Below are 14,799 nucleotides of genomic sequence, written 5' to 3'. Positions count from 1 at the left end.
AGAAGGGCTGTGGGGCTTTGCTGATGTCCTCTGCCATTTGGGTCAGAGAGAGAGTCCCTCTTTAGGGACAGACCCCCAATGAAGGGGTCTGAGGATCGCCTTGGCAGACTCAACCACCAAAAGCTGGAGTCCTTAATACCTCAAAGGTGTGAAGGAAGGGCTGGAGTCAGGCAAGCGAGGCCTGGAAAGCCAAGGGGCAGGGCAGCATGGTCCTGCCAAGAGCTGGTTTGGGAGGCATACAGTGAGCCTGAGAGAGCCCAGGGCCACCTGAGGGCATGGGAGCCTCCAGCTGAGGCAGCAGGGGCCAGGTTGGGAGGAGTGTGGCGGGCCGTTGGACAGGAGGGGCATTGGCTCCAGAAGTTGGGGTGGGCGCTGGGGTGGGAGCCTGGGATAGAGGAAGCAGTCAGGTTTACTATGGCCAAATTTGGTTGTGACCCCAAAGGAAGGCATGTTCTCAGTGAGGGAGGCCAGAGTCCCTAGAATCTTGGCCCTTCACAGAGAGGTGGTCCTGGTGATGGCCACAGCTCTCCGGGGCCTCTTTAGCAGATCAGCAAGTATTACTGACCTTGATAAACGGGAGAGCCGCTGATAGGGAAAATGGGTTTCCTTGGGGTAGGTTGTCCTCCAGTCCGAATCTCTGGATAACTTCCCAGGGGTGTTTGTGTTGGTCAACTGAGTTACCAGTCCTAACCTTGCTGCATGGGGGAGTCCCTTTAAAGAGGCTGATCTAGGATGGAGAAAGTCTACACTTGTGGATTTTTTTTGGGGGGGGGGAGGGCCAACTTAGAGCTTCAGTTCTGGAGTGGCTATGAGCCCCACTGCCCAAACTCCCAGCGCCCCATCTGTGTTGGTGGGGAATGGCCGGCCTGGGCTCCATTCTGGGCCACCACCCTGGAGGTATGAGTGACAGGGTCAGGTGGGTGGGGGAGGCAGACACATGGACAGGCAGGTTTCAGTGTGGGAGAGATGGACAGAAACAGTTGGCTGGCTGGCTGGGAATTAGGGTTAGGCATACTGCAGGGCTGGAGGGAGAGTTGGCAGTCAGAAGGGATTCACCAAGCTTGAGGTCAGGGCTCCTCCTAGTTCCTGGAGGCAACTGTGCTCCTGGAGGTGCAGCGGTGGTATTTAAATGATAAGAGGGCACAGGGGCTGCATCCCTTGCTCCCTAATCTTCCTGGTCTCCTTGTCCCAGTCCATATCCCATCCACCCCCCACTTTACAGCCCCTCTGCCCTCCCATTCTCTCCTCTGGAATCTAAACAAGTGGGCTTTAAAAAGTCTGTGGACCCCTTCACTTGGCGTATTTGCATCTCATCTACATCTACCAAAGGGGTAGGGGTTGGGGCTGAGGGGTCAAAAGCAGGGGCCGGGCAGAAAAGAGTGGGCGGAGATGTGGGGTGCAGTAGTGCAAGGCAGGACAGCCAGGAGGCAGAGAATGAATGGGAAGAGGGACCCGTAGGAGTCCCAGCAGGGAGCTCAGCCCCTAACCAAGGTGAAGCGGCAGACAGCTGAAAACCCCTGCTTCTCAGGAACCAGCCACCGGGTGCAGCCTTTGCCAGGAGCAGCTGCATGACCTTGGCTAGGTTGCTTTTCTCTTTGAGCCACGCGGTTGCCTCATCTGTCAAGTGGGGATGGAAGGACCCGCTCAGTCTGTCCCTTAGAGGAGCGTGAGGATGTGCACATCCTTTGGAAAGGTTGAAAGGCGCCATTAGTATTCGTTTTCGCGGTATCTTCCTCAAACCTGAAGCTGGTGATACCCCATGCAGTTGCCTGGCTTCAGTTAGCTTCCTGCAGGGGGACGCAAAGCCCCCTCCTCCAAAGTCGGGCGGTTCCGGCGCCCCTGCCCCTCCCACCCTCGTTCACGCAGGCTGCATCAGGGTCACCGGCTGGGGGTTTGGGGTGGGGGAGACGAGCTGCTCGCTGCGCCTGGAGCCGAGCCCTGGTCTGACCCGCGGGCGCCTGTTTCTGCTTCACTCCGGCCCCCTACCCCCACCCCACCCCAGCGACCCGGGATGCCGTCTGGAGCCCGGATGCCCCACCAGGGGGCGCCCATGGGCCCCCCGGGCTCCCCGTACATGGGCAGCCCCGCCGTGCGACCCGGCCTGGCCCCCGCGGGCATGGAGCCCGCCCGCAAGCGAGCAGCGCCCCCGCCCGGCCAGAGCCAGGCCCAGAGCCAGGGACAGCCTGTGCCCACTGCCCCCGCGCGGAGCCGCAGGTGAGTGGGGGCCCGGCACGGAGGGGGAGGGCCGCAGGGATGGGGTGGGTGGGCGAGGAGTGGGATTGGCAGGGGCGAGGAGAAAAGATCTGCAGGGAACGAGTCGTCCTGGGAGGTATGCCCTCTGGAGAGGTGGGCTGAGGGGGCACTGCTCTGGTTCCTTTGTGTGCCCACCTAGACAAGCTGCAGCCGTGGCGCCCTTTTCCTTGTCACTTGCTCCATTCCCTCTCTTCACCCCTTGTTCCCAGGGCCTGAGTGATGCTTTATTCTTTGGGATTGGGGGCGGGGGTGGGGAGTGGGGGGTACTAGCAGCAGGACTCAGAGCAAAGCTTTGAGACTGCGTTTCTCAAAGTGTGCTTGTCCACTGCACCTTCCCCAGAATTCCCCGGCATGACTATTTAAACGCCCCACGCCAGATCTTAGGAATCGGAATCCCTGGCCATGGGTGGGGATGGAGCTTGGGAATTTGCCTTGTGTGAGTGGGTAGGTGAGTGGGGGTCTTCTGCCCACTCGTATCTTCAGGAGATTCTTAGGCACTCAAAGGTTGAAGGACTGTCATCATCTGTCCTTTGGACAAGGTCCTCCCCCAAGCCACCAGGGGCCAGCCCATTTCCTTGTTGGAGCCAGCTGGTGGCACCCCCAAAACCCCTGCTGGTGCCTGACAAAAGAGAGACCCTTTGGGTCACACTTTTTAGCCAGACACACATGCTTTCCTTTGCTCACTGGATGGAGTCCTATAAACTGTGTCATATGGATTTTTACCTCATCATTAAATATTTTTTACACATCAAGGAAAATTCCGTTTATGGGAATCCTATGATGAATTCTTTTGCAAAATGAATTGTTCTGTTATACAGTTACCAAGTCTCTGATTTATTCTGTGTAAATGGGGAGTTTCATATAGATAATTTGTTCAAAACAAATCAGACCTTGAATGAATGCTGCTTACCTAGCTCCCAAATACATTTTTGGACAGGGAGGGGTAGTGGGTGAGAACACCACGTGGGGGCAGTACAGAGCCATCTTTTTGCTCTAATCTTAACTTGCCAAGGATTTCCTGGGGTGCTTTTTGGGAGTCAGAAGCAGCAAGCATGTCAAGAAGAGTCCAAGTCCAGCCCGAAGTCGTGTCCCACAGGAAACACCCCACCTTTCCTCTCTCCCTGGGTCTCTTTGGGTGTTCCTGGGCCCTGCTCGTAGGCATGAGCACCCTCTGCCTATAAGTGTCTCCTTCCAAGCGCAGGGTGGCAGGGGTGCAGTCCTCACCGGTTTCATACCATCACCTCCTGCTCCAGGGGTTGGGGTCAGGGGTTTGGCTCCCTTCCCTTGGACAATGCACCCCAGCTTAGCACAGGCAGGTCTTTAGGAGCGGTCCTCCCTCTCCTCTGTCCCCCCCTCCGTCCCAGCTCTCCCTAAGCACTTCTGCAGCTCCCCCACCCTGCCCCTCCTAAGTCAACATTTGTCTGGCCCTGAGGATGTGGTGAGGCAGAAGGGGGGGCCCAGGCCAAAAAGAGGACAGTGTCACCTCTGCTCCCCACAAGGAAACGAAGCACCGATACCACACACCGCTGTCATAACCTCTTGGGTGGGCAGAGGAGTGGGCTGTGGAACCCCAGCCGGGCGGGCGGAGATGTCGGGATAATTTAGCAGGTGGCCTCGTTACTCCCAGATCTGTCGCCATGGTAACCTGGTTTTTTCTTTAAAAAATGTACAGTGCCAAGAGGAGGAAGATGGCTGACAAAATCCTCCCTCAAAGGGTGAGTGCCTTCCACAGCAGCCCCCAGCCCACCCCCACCCCTTGCTGCTCCACCTCCTCTCCCCACCACCCTCACCCCGCCTTATTTGCCTCCCCTCTCCCCTGAGGAACAGAGTTGCATAGCTCACAGTCACTTTTACTTTTTGTTTAAAAAGCTAATTAAGAAATGAGGCTCCCCAGGCCAGAGGGAGGGGTGGGCAGAGGGAAGGAATAGAACCCTAAGGGGTAGTGGCATCCTGGGCCTGGATGCCGTGTCATACCAAGCTAGGAAGAGGGGCTGGCATGGCTGAGATATCAGCTGGAGTGACTGAGTGAGGTACCAGGATAGAGGCCATCAGCCACATCCCCTAAGTGTCTTAAGGACCCTAGTCACTTTGCAGACACCCAAGGAAAGCCCAGAGGCAGTGTGACAAAGGAAAGGACAATAGGAGGAGGTGAAGCCCTGGAGTTTGTCACCAGCCCCTGGCTCTGGCCTCCCTTGGTGACAAAATACAGGGGTCTACCTGGAAAAGCAATTTTTATGCCTACACATGAAGCTGCCACTGCTAGATACAGAGTCCTGGAGAGAGGTCCCATTCTCAGGCTCCAAGTCCCAGAACCAGCCAGCTCCCCTCTATCTCTGTGTATCCTGGGATCACATGACATACACACATTCCACCTACAAGATTGGCTGAGGTCCTGGTTCCCTGCCTTGCTCCTCTTCTAGATCCGGGAGCTGGTCCCCGAGTCCCAGGCTTACATGGACCTCCTGGCATTTGAGAGGAAACTGGATCAGACCATCATGCGGAAGCGGGTGGACATTCAGGAGGCTCTGAAGAGACCTATGAAGGTGCCCTGGTGTGGGGGTAGGAAGGGGGTTCTAGGTACCACTCCCAGAATGGAACACTTGGTGGGAGACTCTCTATTCCTACAGCAAAAGCGGAAGCTGCGACTTTATATCTCCAATACTTTTAACCCTGCGAAGCCTGATGCTGAGGACTCCGATGGCAGCATCGCCTCCTGGGAGCTGCGGGTGGAAGGGAAGCTCTTGGATGACGTACGTCCCAGCCCAGGTCTCTTCAAGTGTCCTGGGGTGGGTACGGGGCCGGGCCAAGAACAGAACTAGACGTTTGCACGGAGGGCCAGGGAGCCGGCCCTCACCAGGGGTGGGTGGCCTAGAGAGACATCCGTGGTGCAGAGGCCTGCTTCTAACCATGCTGCCCTACCCAACCAGCCCCCCACTCCCAATTCGTTCTGCCCCCACGGTCCCTATTCTGCCCCCACGGTCCCTGTTCTGCCCCCACAGCCCAGCAAGCAGAAGCGCAAGTTCTCCTCCTTCTTCAAGAGTTTGGTCATTGAGCTGGACAAAGACCTTTATGGCCCCGACAACCACCTCGTTGAGGTAAGGACCCAGACCCTGCTTGTCCTAGAATCATCACCCTCCCATGGGCCCATGTCCCGCAGTCCCCTCGGCTGCACAGATTTGCGCCAGGGACCACCCTCGAGCCACAAGCCCAGATGGGCCAGTGACGTGACCCAGCTCCTCTCCCCTGGACAGTGGCACCGGACGCCCACCACTCAGGAGACAGACGGGTTCCAGGTGAAGAGGCCGGGGGACCTGAGTGTGCGCTGTACGCTCCTCCTCATGCTGGACTACCAGGTCTGTGCCACTCCCCTGCCCCACAGACACCACGAGGCCCTTGGCCCCCCACACCCTTTCTCTTAGGGTGGGCTGAGGCCTCCAAGGTACACATCCTGCATCCCACATCCCGCATCCTGGGAGACCCCATCCTCCTCCCTACCCCCCTTCTCCAAAAGCATGTTTCCGAGGAGCCCGCTCACCACCACCCCTGTCCCCTGTCCACCTCAGCCCCAAGCTGCCTGGACCTGCACTCTCCCCACTCTCTGATTTTCATGGTCACCTTTTCCCCAGCCCCCCCAGTTCAAGCTGGATCCCCGCCTGGCCCGGTTGCTGGGCTTGCACACACAGAGCCGCTCAGCCATCGTCCAGGCCCTGTGGCAGTACGTGAAGACCAACCGGCTGCAGGACTCACACGACAAGGAGTACATCAATGGGGACAAATATTTCCAGCAGGTACCCTGAACCCGGGATGTGCGGAGGAGGCAGTCACCAGGAGGGGAGGTGCCCTGATCTTTTAGGTTCCCAGGTATCAGATGCTGTAGTTTCAGTCTCGGGGCCAGAGACTGGGGTCCTAGGCCAGCTCTGTGCTGCATTTTAGTCATTGCATGTCAGGACGATCTGGGACCCTACAAAGCTGTTGGGAATGTGTCATTCTTAGTGCTAGGAGTAGGACTCCCTGGGTTCTAGTCCTGGGTTGACTCCAGGTGAGTTACTTGGCCATTTTGGGCCTTGTTCCTCAGTTGGTCCCCTCTGACCCCCTGGGCAATTAGGAAAATCAAATGGCTATGAAAGGGGTTTGACAAAAATTCTATCATAGTAGAGATTACTGTTAATGAATTTTGAAGAAATGCGGCAGAGAAACCTGAGGAATAGAAAGAACAGCTGTTTATTGAGCATGTGTACACATACCATCCATTGGGCAGGCACGTTCCGATCCCTTGATGGGAACCAGCTCACCAAATTCTCACCACAATCCTGAGAGAGGGTGCTTTTGTTACTCCCTGTTCTAGAGATGAAGACACCAAGGTCTGAGTTGTTAAGTAACTTGCTCAGGCTGCACAGTAAGGGCGGGGAGCAGGATGTTGCCCCTGGCAGGCTGACCTGCAGGCCCCCTAGTCCTGGCCTCCTGAACCCCAAGGAAGGAGGCTTGCTCCTGGCCACCTGCGGCCTTTCCAGATGAAGATTCAAGAACTCTGGTTAAGCTACCTTCAGGCACAAAAGAGTGACTTTCTCCTCCGCTTCAGATTTTCGATTGTCCCCGGCTGAAGTTTTCTGAGATCCCCCAGCGCCTAACAGCTCTGCTACTGCCCCCTGACCCCATTGTCATCAACCACGTCATCAGGTGAGGCCCCAGCATGCTCCTCGGACCAGGACATTGTGTGTGGTGTCCTGCCCTCTCTGCCCCTCCCATCCCTGGACCCCCCTCCCTCTCCGTGGCCTCTGTGGGGGCAGGTGAACACCAAGAGCTGAATTTCCCGGCAGTGTGGACCCCTCGGATCAGAAGAAGACAGCGTGCTACGACATTGATGTGGAGGTGGAGGAGCCACTAAAGGGCCAGATGAGCAGCTTTCTGCTGTCCACCGCCAACCAGCAGGAGATCAGCGCTCTGGACAGTAAGGTGGGGCCCGAGCCCGGAGCTGCACCCACACATGACAGAGGATAGACAGAGCAGATGCGAGCATGGGCCTGTGGAGAGAGGATGGAGAGAGGAAGGACATGAGTCACTCCCTTGCCTGGGACTGCAGGGACCAGGGGCCCAAGGGACGGTTTTTCAAAGAGACCATAGCGGTGCTTCCCTCACTTGCCACCCTCCTCCATCCTGTCTACTGCCACATCTGCCCAGGTGAAAGCTTTCACTCTGCCCAGGTGAAAGCTTCTTTCTTTCTACCTGTAGATCCATGAGACGATTGAGTCCATAAACCAGCTCAAGATCCAGAGGGACTTCATGCTAAGCTTTTCCAGAGACCCCAAAGGCTACATTCAAGACCTGCTCTGCTCCCAGAGCCGGGACCTCAAGGTGAAGGAGGTCTCGGGGAGCACTGGATAGGAGACAAGCATATCAAAAGATAGTCAAGGTGGAATGGGGGCTGGAGGTGTCTGGGCTGGGGGCTGACCCCACTGCTCCCCCCCCCCAGGTGATGACTGATGTGGCAGGCAACCCCGAGGAGGAGCGCCGGGCCGAGTTCTACCACCAGCCCTGGTCCCAGGAAGCCGTCAGCCGCTACTTCTACTGCAAGGTGTGCAGGGGCCCCGGGGCTCAGGCCCCCTCTGCACTTGGGGAAGCCTCCCTCCTCAGCCTCGTCGGTGCCCTTCTGCTCCAGCATGCTCCTCACCTCACCCTCCCTGCTCCCAGGTGGTCTTCCCCCAAGCGGGTGGGCCCTGCTAGGCTGGGGCTGCTGTCCCTCACTCACCAGTGTGCCGTGCCTCGGCCCCTGTTCTGATCTCTCTAAAGATCCAGCAGCGCAGGCAGGAGCTGGAGCAGTCGCTGGTGGTGCGCAACACCTAGGACACCCCCCACCCCGCGCCCTGCGGCCAGCACCCCTCAGCCGCCTGCCCGCCCACCTGCTCCTGAGTGTGGTGGGGACTGGATTAAAGGTCGTTCATCTGAGAGCAGCTGTGTGGTCATTGGCAGCTGGGAGAGAGGAAGGGGGGCAGTGGGTCTCTCTGGGGAAACGCCCCGCCCCTCCACACTCCTCCTGTTTCCCCAGACCTAAAAACACTTTGGCAGAAGACACTTTTAATCACGTTTTCTTGTTTAAAAACAACAACAACAACAACAAAAATAATACAGCCACAAGCTCCCCATCTGTCCGTCCGTCCTGCCTGATCCCCCAGGGGCTGAGTCGGAGAGGGGCACCGGGCACACAGACCCGGGCGCTAGGTGCTGGCGCCCTGCTCCTGCTCGAACAGAGCCAGGGCAAGCTGGGCGCGGCCTGCCAGCCTCTCCAGGTTGCCCAGGCGGCAGCGGTGGTACAGCTCCTCGCTGAGCCGCGGGCTGCAGTCGCGCAGGGAGAACTTCTGCACCAGGCCTGGCTCCACGGCCCGGAAGAGGTGGAGCCCTGAGAACCGGAGGAACACATCCATCACCTCCAGCCCCTCCAGGGCTTCCTCCTCCTCCTGGCCTGCCAGTTCCGCGGCCAGCCGCGCGCGGGCCGCCAGGTAGTCAGCGTTGTAGAAGCAGCCCTCTGCGGAAGCCTGGCGGTCGAACCGGCCTCCGCCGGGAGCCCCCCGGGCAGGATCGGCGCCCGGAAGGGAGGGGTGTTCCGGGCCGGATTCGGGGGGTTCTGGGGGAGGCTTCTGCGGGGCCAGGGCAGGATGGAACTCCTGGAAGTGCACTGGGAAGAAGGCCTGCCAGCCGGAGATGGCATTCATGCGGCAGCGGTTGAGCACTTCCGGCCCGGGCCGGGTCCACACGGTGGTGAGGAAGAAGAGCGTGTCCACAGGATGCTTCTTAGACACCACGTCCATGAGCCGCACCTGGGAAGGGGCCTCGGCCCGAACAGCGAGCCAGGCTAGCCTCGTCCCAGGGTACCGTTGCTCCAGCTCGGCCATAGCAGCCTTCACCCCGAGAAATGGGTCCAGGGCCCCTCGGCCACCTTCCCGTGGCCCATAGACCAGCAGCAGGGTGAGCAGCGCATGCTCTCGCCGCTCCAAGACACTGGCCGCGAAAGCCTCGAGGAACGCAGGCGCCGCAGCAGCTTCGGCCACCAGGAGTGGCAGCACCAGCTGCACACGGGTGGCCTCGGTGACATAGGGCATGGGTAGGATTTCCACCCGGCTCAGCGGCCGCAGCAGGCTGACCCTGCGGGCCAGAGTGCGCCGGTGCCCGCGCTGCGTCACAGCCTCCAGCAGCAGGTCCAGGGTGTACTCCATGCCTCGCGCGGGGTCAAAGCGCCGGTAGCCATTGAGCAGCCGCTGCTTCTGGAAGCGTAGGCGGGGCTGGTAGCGCCGATTCAGCTGCTCCAGGGCCGTCTCCACAGCGTCGCCTACGTCCGCGCGGCTGGCCCCTTGCAGCGGGCACTTGGGCGCCCCGTCAGTGCAGGAGAAAGTATGCTGCTCTGTGAAGTAGTCCCAGCCCAGCACCTCAAACCGAGAGCGTGGGGTAAACGGGGCCGGGAGCCCCACAGGCCAGCTCAGCCCTGCCTCTCCTTCGGGGGTCAGCATGGTCAGGTTCCGGATCTGAGCCTAGGGCAGGAAGGACACGTTAGGGCCAAACTAGGCAGTCCTCAGGACCCAACCCGTCCTGGGCTCTGGACTCTGCCCTGCCACTTAGCAGGGTGTTCCTTGGCTAATCACACAGTTCCCTGTACAGTCTTTGTCCTAAACGCCACAGGCATGTGAATCACATCCCTGTACACAAATGGCAGTGGGCAGAGAGACGTTATGGCAGCCTCCCCCTCTCATCCCAAAGTACTCTCATCCTCCTGAGAATGGGCCCTTTGTGTCCACCTATCCACCTCTGGCAACCCCACAATCAACTCGAATATTCTTCTACCCTTGGTTTTTTATAAGGGCAGTGCTAGAAGTTGGGGCGCTTTGGGGTTGTTGCCTCCTTGGTGTAGAGGTGCTACTGGGAGGAGCTAAAACCATCCTGAGCACTGCACTGAGCTCCGGTCCTCAGTTCACCTGCAAACCCTTCTAACTGCACCCAAGTCTTCCCAGGAGCCTGACTAACTTGGACCCAAGAGTCCCCTCCTCTCTTTAATTTAGGTAAGACCAGCCTCCTTCTACCCTGCCAGCACCCCATCGGTTGCCCGCTCAATGTGCCCGCCCCCTCCAGCTAGGGCCTGCTCACCTGCAGCTGCTCGATCTCTCTGTACGCCAGCTCCAGCTCCAGAGCACTAAAGCGCTTATGCAGCCGATACATGAGGGTCACATCGGGGACGGGGTGCACTGCAAAGGCACTCAGGAAAGCTGAGCTCCCCTCCTTCTCAGGGTCTCTATTTTTGGCCAGTTCGAATGAGCGATACTGCTGCCCCTAGAGGAACCCAATTAGACCAATCAGTGCCACACACAGAGGGCTGCCTGTCCCAAGCCCTTGACCACACCCAGCATTCACCCCTATGGCTGCCACTGCTGCGGAAGGACTCAGGGAGTGGGAGCTCGGTCCAGCGTCCCCTTAACCTTGGCCTTACTCTCACCTCCAGATTTTGAGGGGGAAAAGAATGTTCAGTAGGCAACTAAGGATGCCCTTTTCCCCAGAGAACCCTACTGTTTCCCCAGAGAACGAACGCCACGAGCCAAAAGCTACTCCTAAGATGCTGGCTTCGTCTGCTCCTCTCCAGTCCCAAAGACAGGGACTGCCTCACTTCTCCAGGACAGTGGACACTTCTAGATCATTCCCAGAGTTCCCGACTGTGAGTGCTTCAGGGGAGGGGCGGGGGTGTGGGGAGAACTGATGAACAGGGGCCACCTTTCTGCCTTGCTCACAGAGTCTCTCTGACAAGGTGCCACTTTTGACAGCCCCCCAGGGTCTAAGATGTTCTGAAGGGAGCAGGGGAGTGAGAGGGGTATTCAGAGTCTGTGAAGCCGCCCCGAGGTGCTGTGGGGAAGGGGCTGGCAGCACCCAGCCTGAGACCAGTCCCTCAGTCACTGCTCAGCTGTCAGGGCCCGGGACTGACTCGAAAGGGCTGTCACCTGGTGCTGCGAGACACAGCCGATACCCAGCGAGTCGATGAGGCAGCGGCCCAGCCACTCATCAGGGCGGGCACTGAGAATGTCCCCCCGGCAGCCATCCAGATGTGGCCGCAACCGAAGCAGGAGACTCCGTGACAACAGGTAGCCAAAGCCCCCGTGGCAGTACCGGGCCTGCTCACCGGCACCAATGAACTCCTCTGCCCGGCCCAAGTACAGGTCTTGGTTGATGCTGAGGTGTCCAGCAAGGGCTGCCAGGCGGGGGGCCTGCACATACGTGTCATCCTGCATGATGAAGAACCAGTCGTAGTCGGCCCCAAAGTGGGTGTGAAGATGGCGCAGGGTCTCTGACATGAGCCAGGCTGGCCGCTCGTCCCCATGAGACACCACTTGCATCCCTATTGGAGCCCGGGCCCCCCGCTGCCCGATGAAGTAGAGTAACCGAGGGAAGTGGTGGGCCACTGTGCGGTTCACAGCCACAGCCAGAGTGGATAGCGTGGCCCGGGAAGTCAGGACAGCCACCAGCAACCGCTCCCGAGAGCCCAGCTCTGTCTGGATATACCGAGTCCTGTGGAGAGACCAGCATGTTGAAGGTCAATTCTCACATCCCTAGGAACCCAGCTTGTCTAGCATACACATGCCCTGCGGAATGAGTGAGTAGAGGTGAGAAAGAGAAGCAAGGGACTTCCTCATCGATATTAATTAGCACCTGGAGGATGCATCCTCTGAACAGCTGACATTGGAACTGATTTGGAAAGGGGTCTACTAATGATGGCTTAGATGAAGTATATAGATGCTATTCCTACCCTCTTGGAGAACATCACATCCAACACTAATGTAATACCAATGGGTGAGATTTTCTTAGATGGAGGAGGGGAAAAACAGGAACAAATCACAATGGTACCTAACAACTGCTCCAAGGAGACTAACACAGATGGCTGGTGGAGGCAGAGGCAAGGACAACTTAGAGCAGCCAATTTAGCCGGGGTCAGGGGACTAGGCACGCATGTGGCTCGCACCTGAGCACTTTCTTGTATGGCTTGTTGGGATCCCTGTAGTAGGGCACAATCCGGGGTTTGAAGTCTTCAATGCTTTGGTCGAGCCGAGTTCCTGAGTCAGGGTTCTGCAGTCCTCCTGCTTCTCCCACAGCCTCTACACAAGGGTCTTCTCCCTCACCCTGGATCCAGGAAACCCGCAAGAGGCTCAGGCTGCATCCCAGAGAGAGCCCCAGGATGAGGGGCAGGGCCGGTCGCAGCAGAGCCAACAGGGAGCTTACTCGCATGGTGGCAGGCCCACCTCGAGGCCCAGCGTCGAAGACTGATCAGTGGGTTGATGGCTGCTAGACCACCGGGGCCTGCAGTTTTAACCAGGAAACCTGGAGTCAACGAGGTCAGCAACAGAGCAAGGTGTGTGTGCCTCCAGGCCCAGCATCCCCAGGAGGCTGGACTGTCCCGTCTTCACAGTCCTGTCTGCCTGGCCTTCAGTTGTCCAAGTGCCAGATCGAACCCTCAGTCCAAATGGTAACAAACATTAGAATCAGTTTCACCCATGAATGGCTTATGGTCTGTCTGCCAGTACAAACAGGAGGAAACAAAACTCAATCCTGCCAAACCTAAGCCCCAAAGAAGAACAACACACATCCATAGACTAAGTCAAGAGCCAACAGTAACTGATAAAGAAGTCTGGGAAAAGCACATGCTTTGTCAGGACACGGGCCCCCAACTAGAGGAGCTGCCTCTGTAGGCCTTTCCCAAGAGCAAGAGCAACTGGGGACCCTGCACGTTTTATTCAATTTACTGAAAGAGCTGCTGGGGAAGCAATCACGGACTCTTCCTACTCCACTCCTGAGTGTTAAGAAAACGGAGGCCTTGAGTAACCCCACCTACCAGTCAGGAGTGATAAGGAGCCACGGGCATGGCATAGGGAAGTTCTCCCCCCCTCCCCAATGAAGTAAGCAGATAGGGTGACTCGGCACTGGGCGCCTATCAGAGGGGTACGGGGGCTAATGAAGCCATTTTGCAGGACAATCCTCCCCCAATCCCAGATACTGAGAGGCTGGGGCTGCCCACCTCCCTCTTTAAGTAACTCGGGCTGTGTAAGAGCGATTCGGTGTCTGGTGTTCCCTGGGCCCCGGGTACCCCCCCCCCCAATAAAACCAAACCGGGAGAACGAGAAGCAGCTAGAAGCAACGCAGGGATCCTGGGAAGGCGGACTGAGACTCGGTGGGCGGCGGATGGGTTCTATCGCTCAGCGATCACAGACCAATTCTAGCCCTGGAAAGAAGGCTCCAAGCGACTTTTAGCCGTTCATCTCAACACAGAAGTAAACCCGGCTGCGTCACGGATCTGTCGTGGGGAGAGGAAACTCGGCTCCGCTCGTTTGGGGCGGGACCGGGAGATGAGGGCAAAGACCCCGAGGTCAGGTCCTTCCGCCGGGGGAGGGGGGGGAGGAACAGCCTCGCCTGAGCCTGCGGGCGGAGGGCCACCAGGGACACCCCGAGGCCCGCAGGGGGAACCCCTGCGATAGGGGCGGAGGGGTAAAGGATGTCACCGATGCGACCAGCACGTTCCCGGGGAGCGGCGACCCGGTCGCCCGTTCGCAGAGGAAGGGCAGGAAAGGAGGAACAGACACCAGTGCCCTGCCGAGGGGCCGGCTCCACTGCTGCAGCCACTGCCACCTCACAGCCCCGTCCACTCCTTCCTCTTCCGCTCGCTGTCAGTCCCCGTCTCTATGGTGACCGAATCCGGCCGCTCGCTCCACGGTGCGGTGCCCTCTCTATGGTCGACCCGCCTCTTTCCTGTGCCGCAGGCCAGCTTGAGGTTAACATGGTCGGCCAGCCAGCGGCCCCCCAGGAACCAGCATGCCTGCTGCAGACGCTAATCCGAGTGGACCGTAAGGTGCCCCCCAGATCTTCAACCTCAACTCCCATCTGCTCTGGAGAAAAATACCTTCCCCCTCCATCATCACGCTTCGGCCTCCTAGACGTCCTTCTCCCAATGGGCTTCGGAACTCCATCCTCCCCTCAATTTTTTCACCACTGTTTGTTGTGTGCCTACTAAGTACCAAGCCGTCCTAGTGGATGCTGAGTACACCTGCGCTAGACGAGGTGGGCGTGGTCCCTGCTGGGGGTGGGGTGTTGAGATTTGACGGGGACAGGCATTAAACTCACACTGACTAGCAAAGTAATCAATTTAGGAAGAAATCTCAAACTGTCCTATGTACCGTTGCAGAAACGTAGAATCCAATGGGAAAACATGTCAGGAAGAACCAGACCGGGAATCTGGGAATGCTGAGATACAAAGTTTTACTAACTTATCCAAACAAAAAGTGAGTTTTCCGGGTGAAGAGAGGTCTGGAAAGAGGAAAGAGATGGCCTTAGAGGAGACCTGAGAAGGCCAGGGCGGCTAAGGCCCGGTGAGAGAGGGGAGACAGTCCATAGGAGGCTGCCTGGATGGAGGCAGGTAAGGCCTTCAGACAACCAGAGCTGGTTCCCAGCGAGGACGGCTCATCCTTAGGGGGCAACTTTGTTGTGCAGTGGTTGAGGAGAAGAGCCCGAAATGTTCAATGTGTACTATCT

The 14,799-nt window shown here is 58.2% G+C and overlaps 2 protein-coding genes across 5 annotated transcripts in view; one reads left to right on the top strand and one right to left on the bottom strand.

The window, feature by feature from the left end:
* Positions 1–8,196, top strand: part of SMARCD3 (SWI/SNF related, matrix associated, actin dependent regulator of chromatin, subfamily d, member 3) — a 30,009-nt gene extending 21,813 nt beyond the window's left edge. For all 3 annotated transcript variants that reach the window (XM_066237649.1, XM_066237650.1, XM_066237648.1), the window contains 12 exons: positions 2,003–2,214; positions 3,926–3,968; positions 4,674–4,796; positions 4,881–5,003; positions 5,253–5,348; positions 5,505–5,606; positions 5,880–6,041; positions 6,833–6,930; positions 7,071–7,206; positions 7,483–7,605; positions 7,724–7,825; positions 8,041–8,196. In XM_066237649.1, the coding sequence (XP_066093746.1) occupies positions 2,003–2,214; positions 3,926–3,968; positions 4,674–4,796; positions 4,881–5,003; positions 5,253–5,348; positions 5,505–5,606; positions 5,880–6,041; positions 6,833–6,930; positions 7,071–7,206; positions 7,483–7,605; positions 7,724–7,825; positions 8,041–8,094 (1,374 nt within the window). In that variant the 3' untranslated portion in view covers positions 8,095–8,196. The remainder of the gene's footprint in view (positions 1–2,002; positions 2,215–3,925; positions 3,969–4,673; positions 4,797–4,880; positions 5,004–5,252; positions 5,349–5,504; positions 5,607–5,879; positions 6,042–6,832; positions 6,931–7,070; positions 7,207–7,482; positions 7,606–7,723; positions 7,826–8,040) is intronic.
* Positions 8,197–8,320: 124 nt separating this feature from the next.
* On the bottom strand, positions 8,321–13,924 carry CHPF2 (chondroitin polymerizing factor 2). 2 transcript variants are annotated; one of them, XM_066237647.1, is made up of 5 exons: positions 12,499–13,924; positions 12,242–12,399; positions 11,226–11,790; positions 10,384–10,566; positions 8,321–9,773 (listed from the first exon to the last, which is right to left on the bottom strand). In XM_066237647.1, the coding sequence occupies exons 1-5, from the start codon at positions 12,502–12,504 to the stop codon at positions 8,466–8,468; spliced, it is 2,220 nt and encodes a 739-aa protein (XP_066093744.1). In that variant the 5' UTR covers positions 12,505–13,924; the 3' UTR covers positions 8,321–8,465. The 2 variants fall into 2 exon arrangements, with proteins under 2 accessions (XP_066093744.1, XP_066093743.1); XM_066237646.1 differs by having other exon boundaries at positions 12,242–13,924.
* Positions 13,925–14,799: the final 875 nt, after the last annotated feature.

Source organism: Saccopteryx bilineata, chromosome 6 (genome assembly GCF_036850765.1).
Source record: "Saccopteryx bilineata isolate mSacBil1 chromosome 6, mSacBil1_pri_phased_curated, whole genome shotgun sequence".
In the NCBI taxonomy this organism is placed as follows: Eukaryota; Metazoa; Chordata; class Mammalia; order Chiroptera; family Emballonuridae; genus Saccopteryx; species Saccopteryx bilineata.
This window is presented reverse-complemented; position numbering and strand designations above follow the sequence as displayed.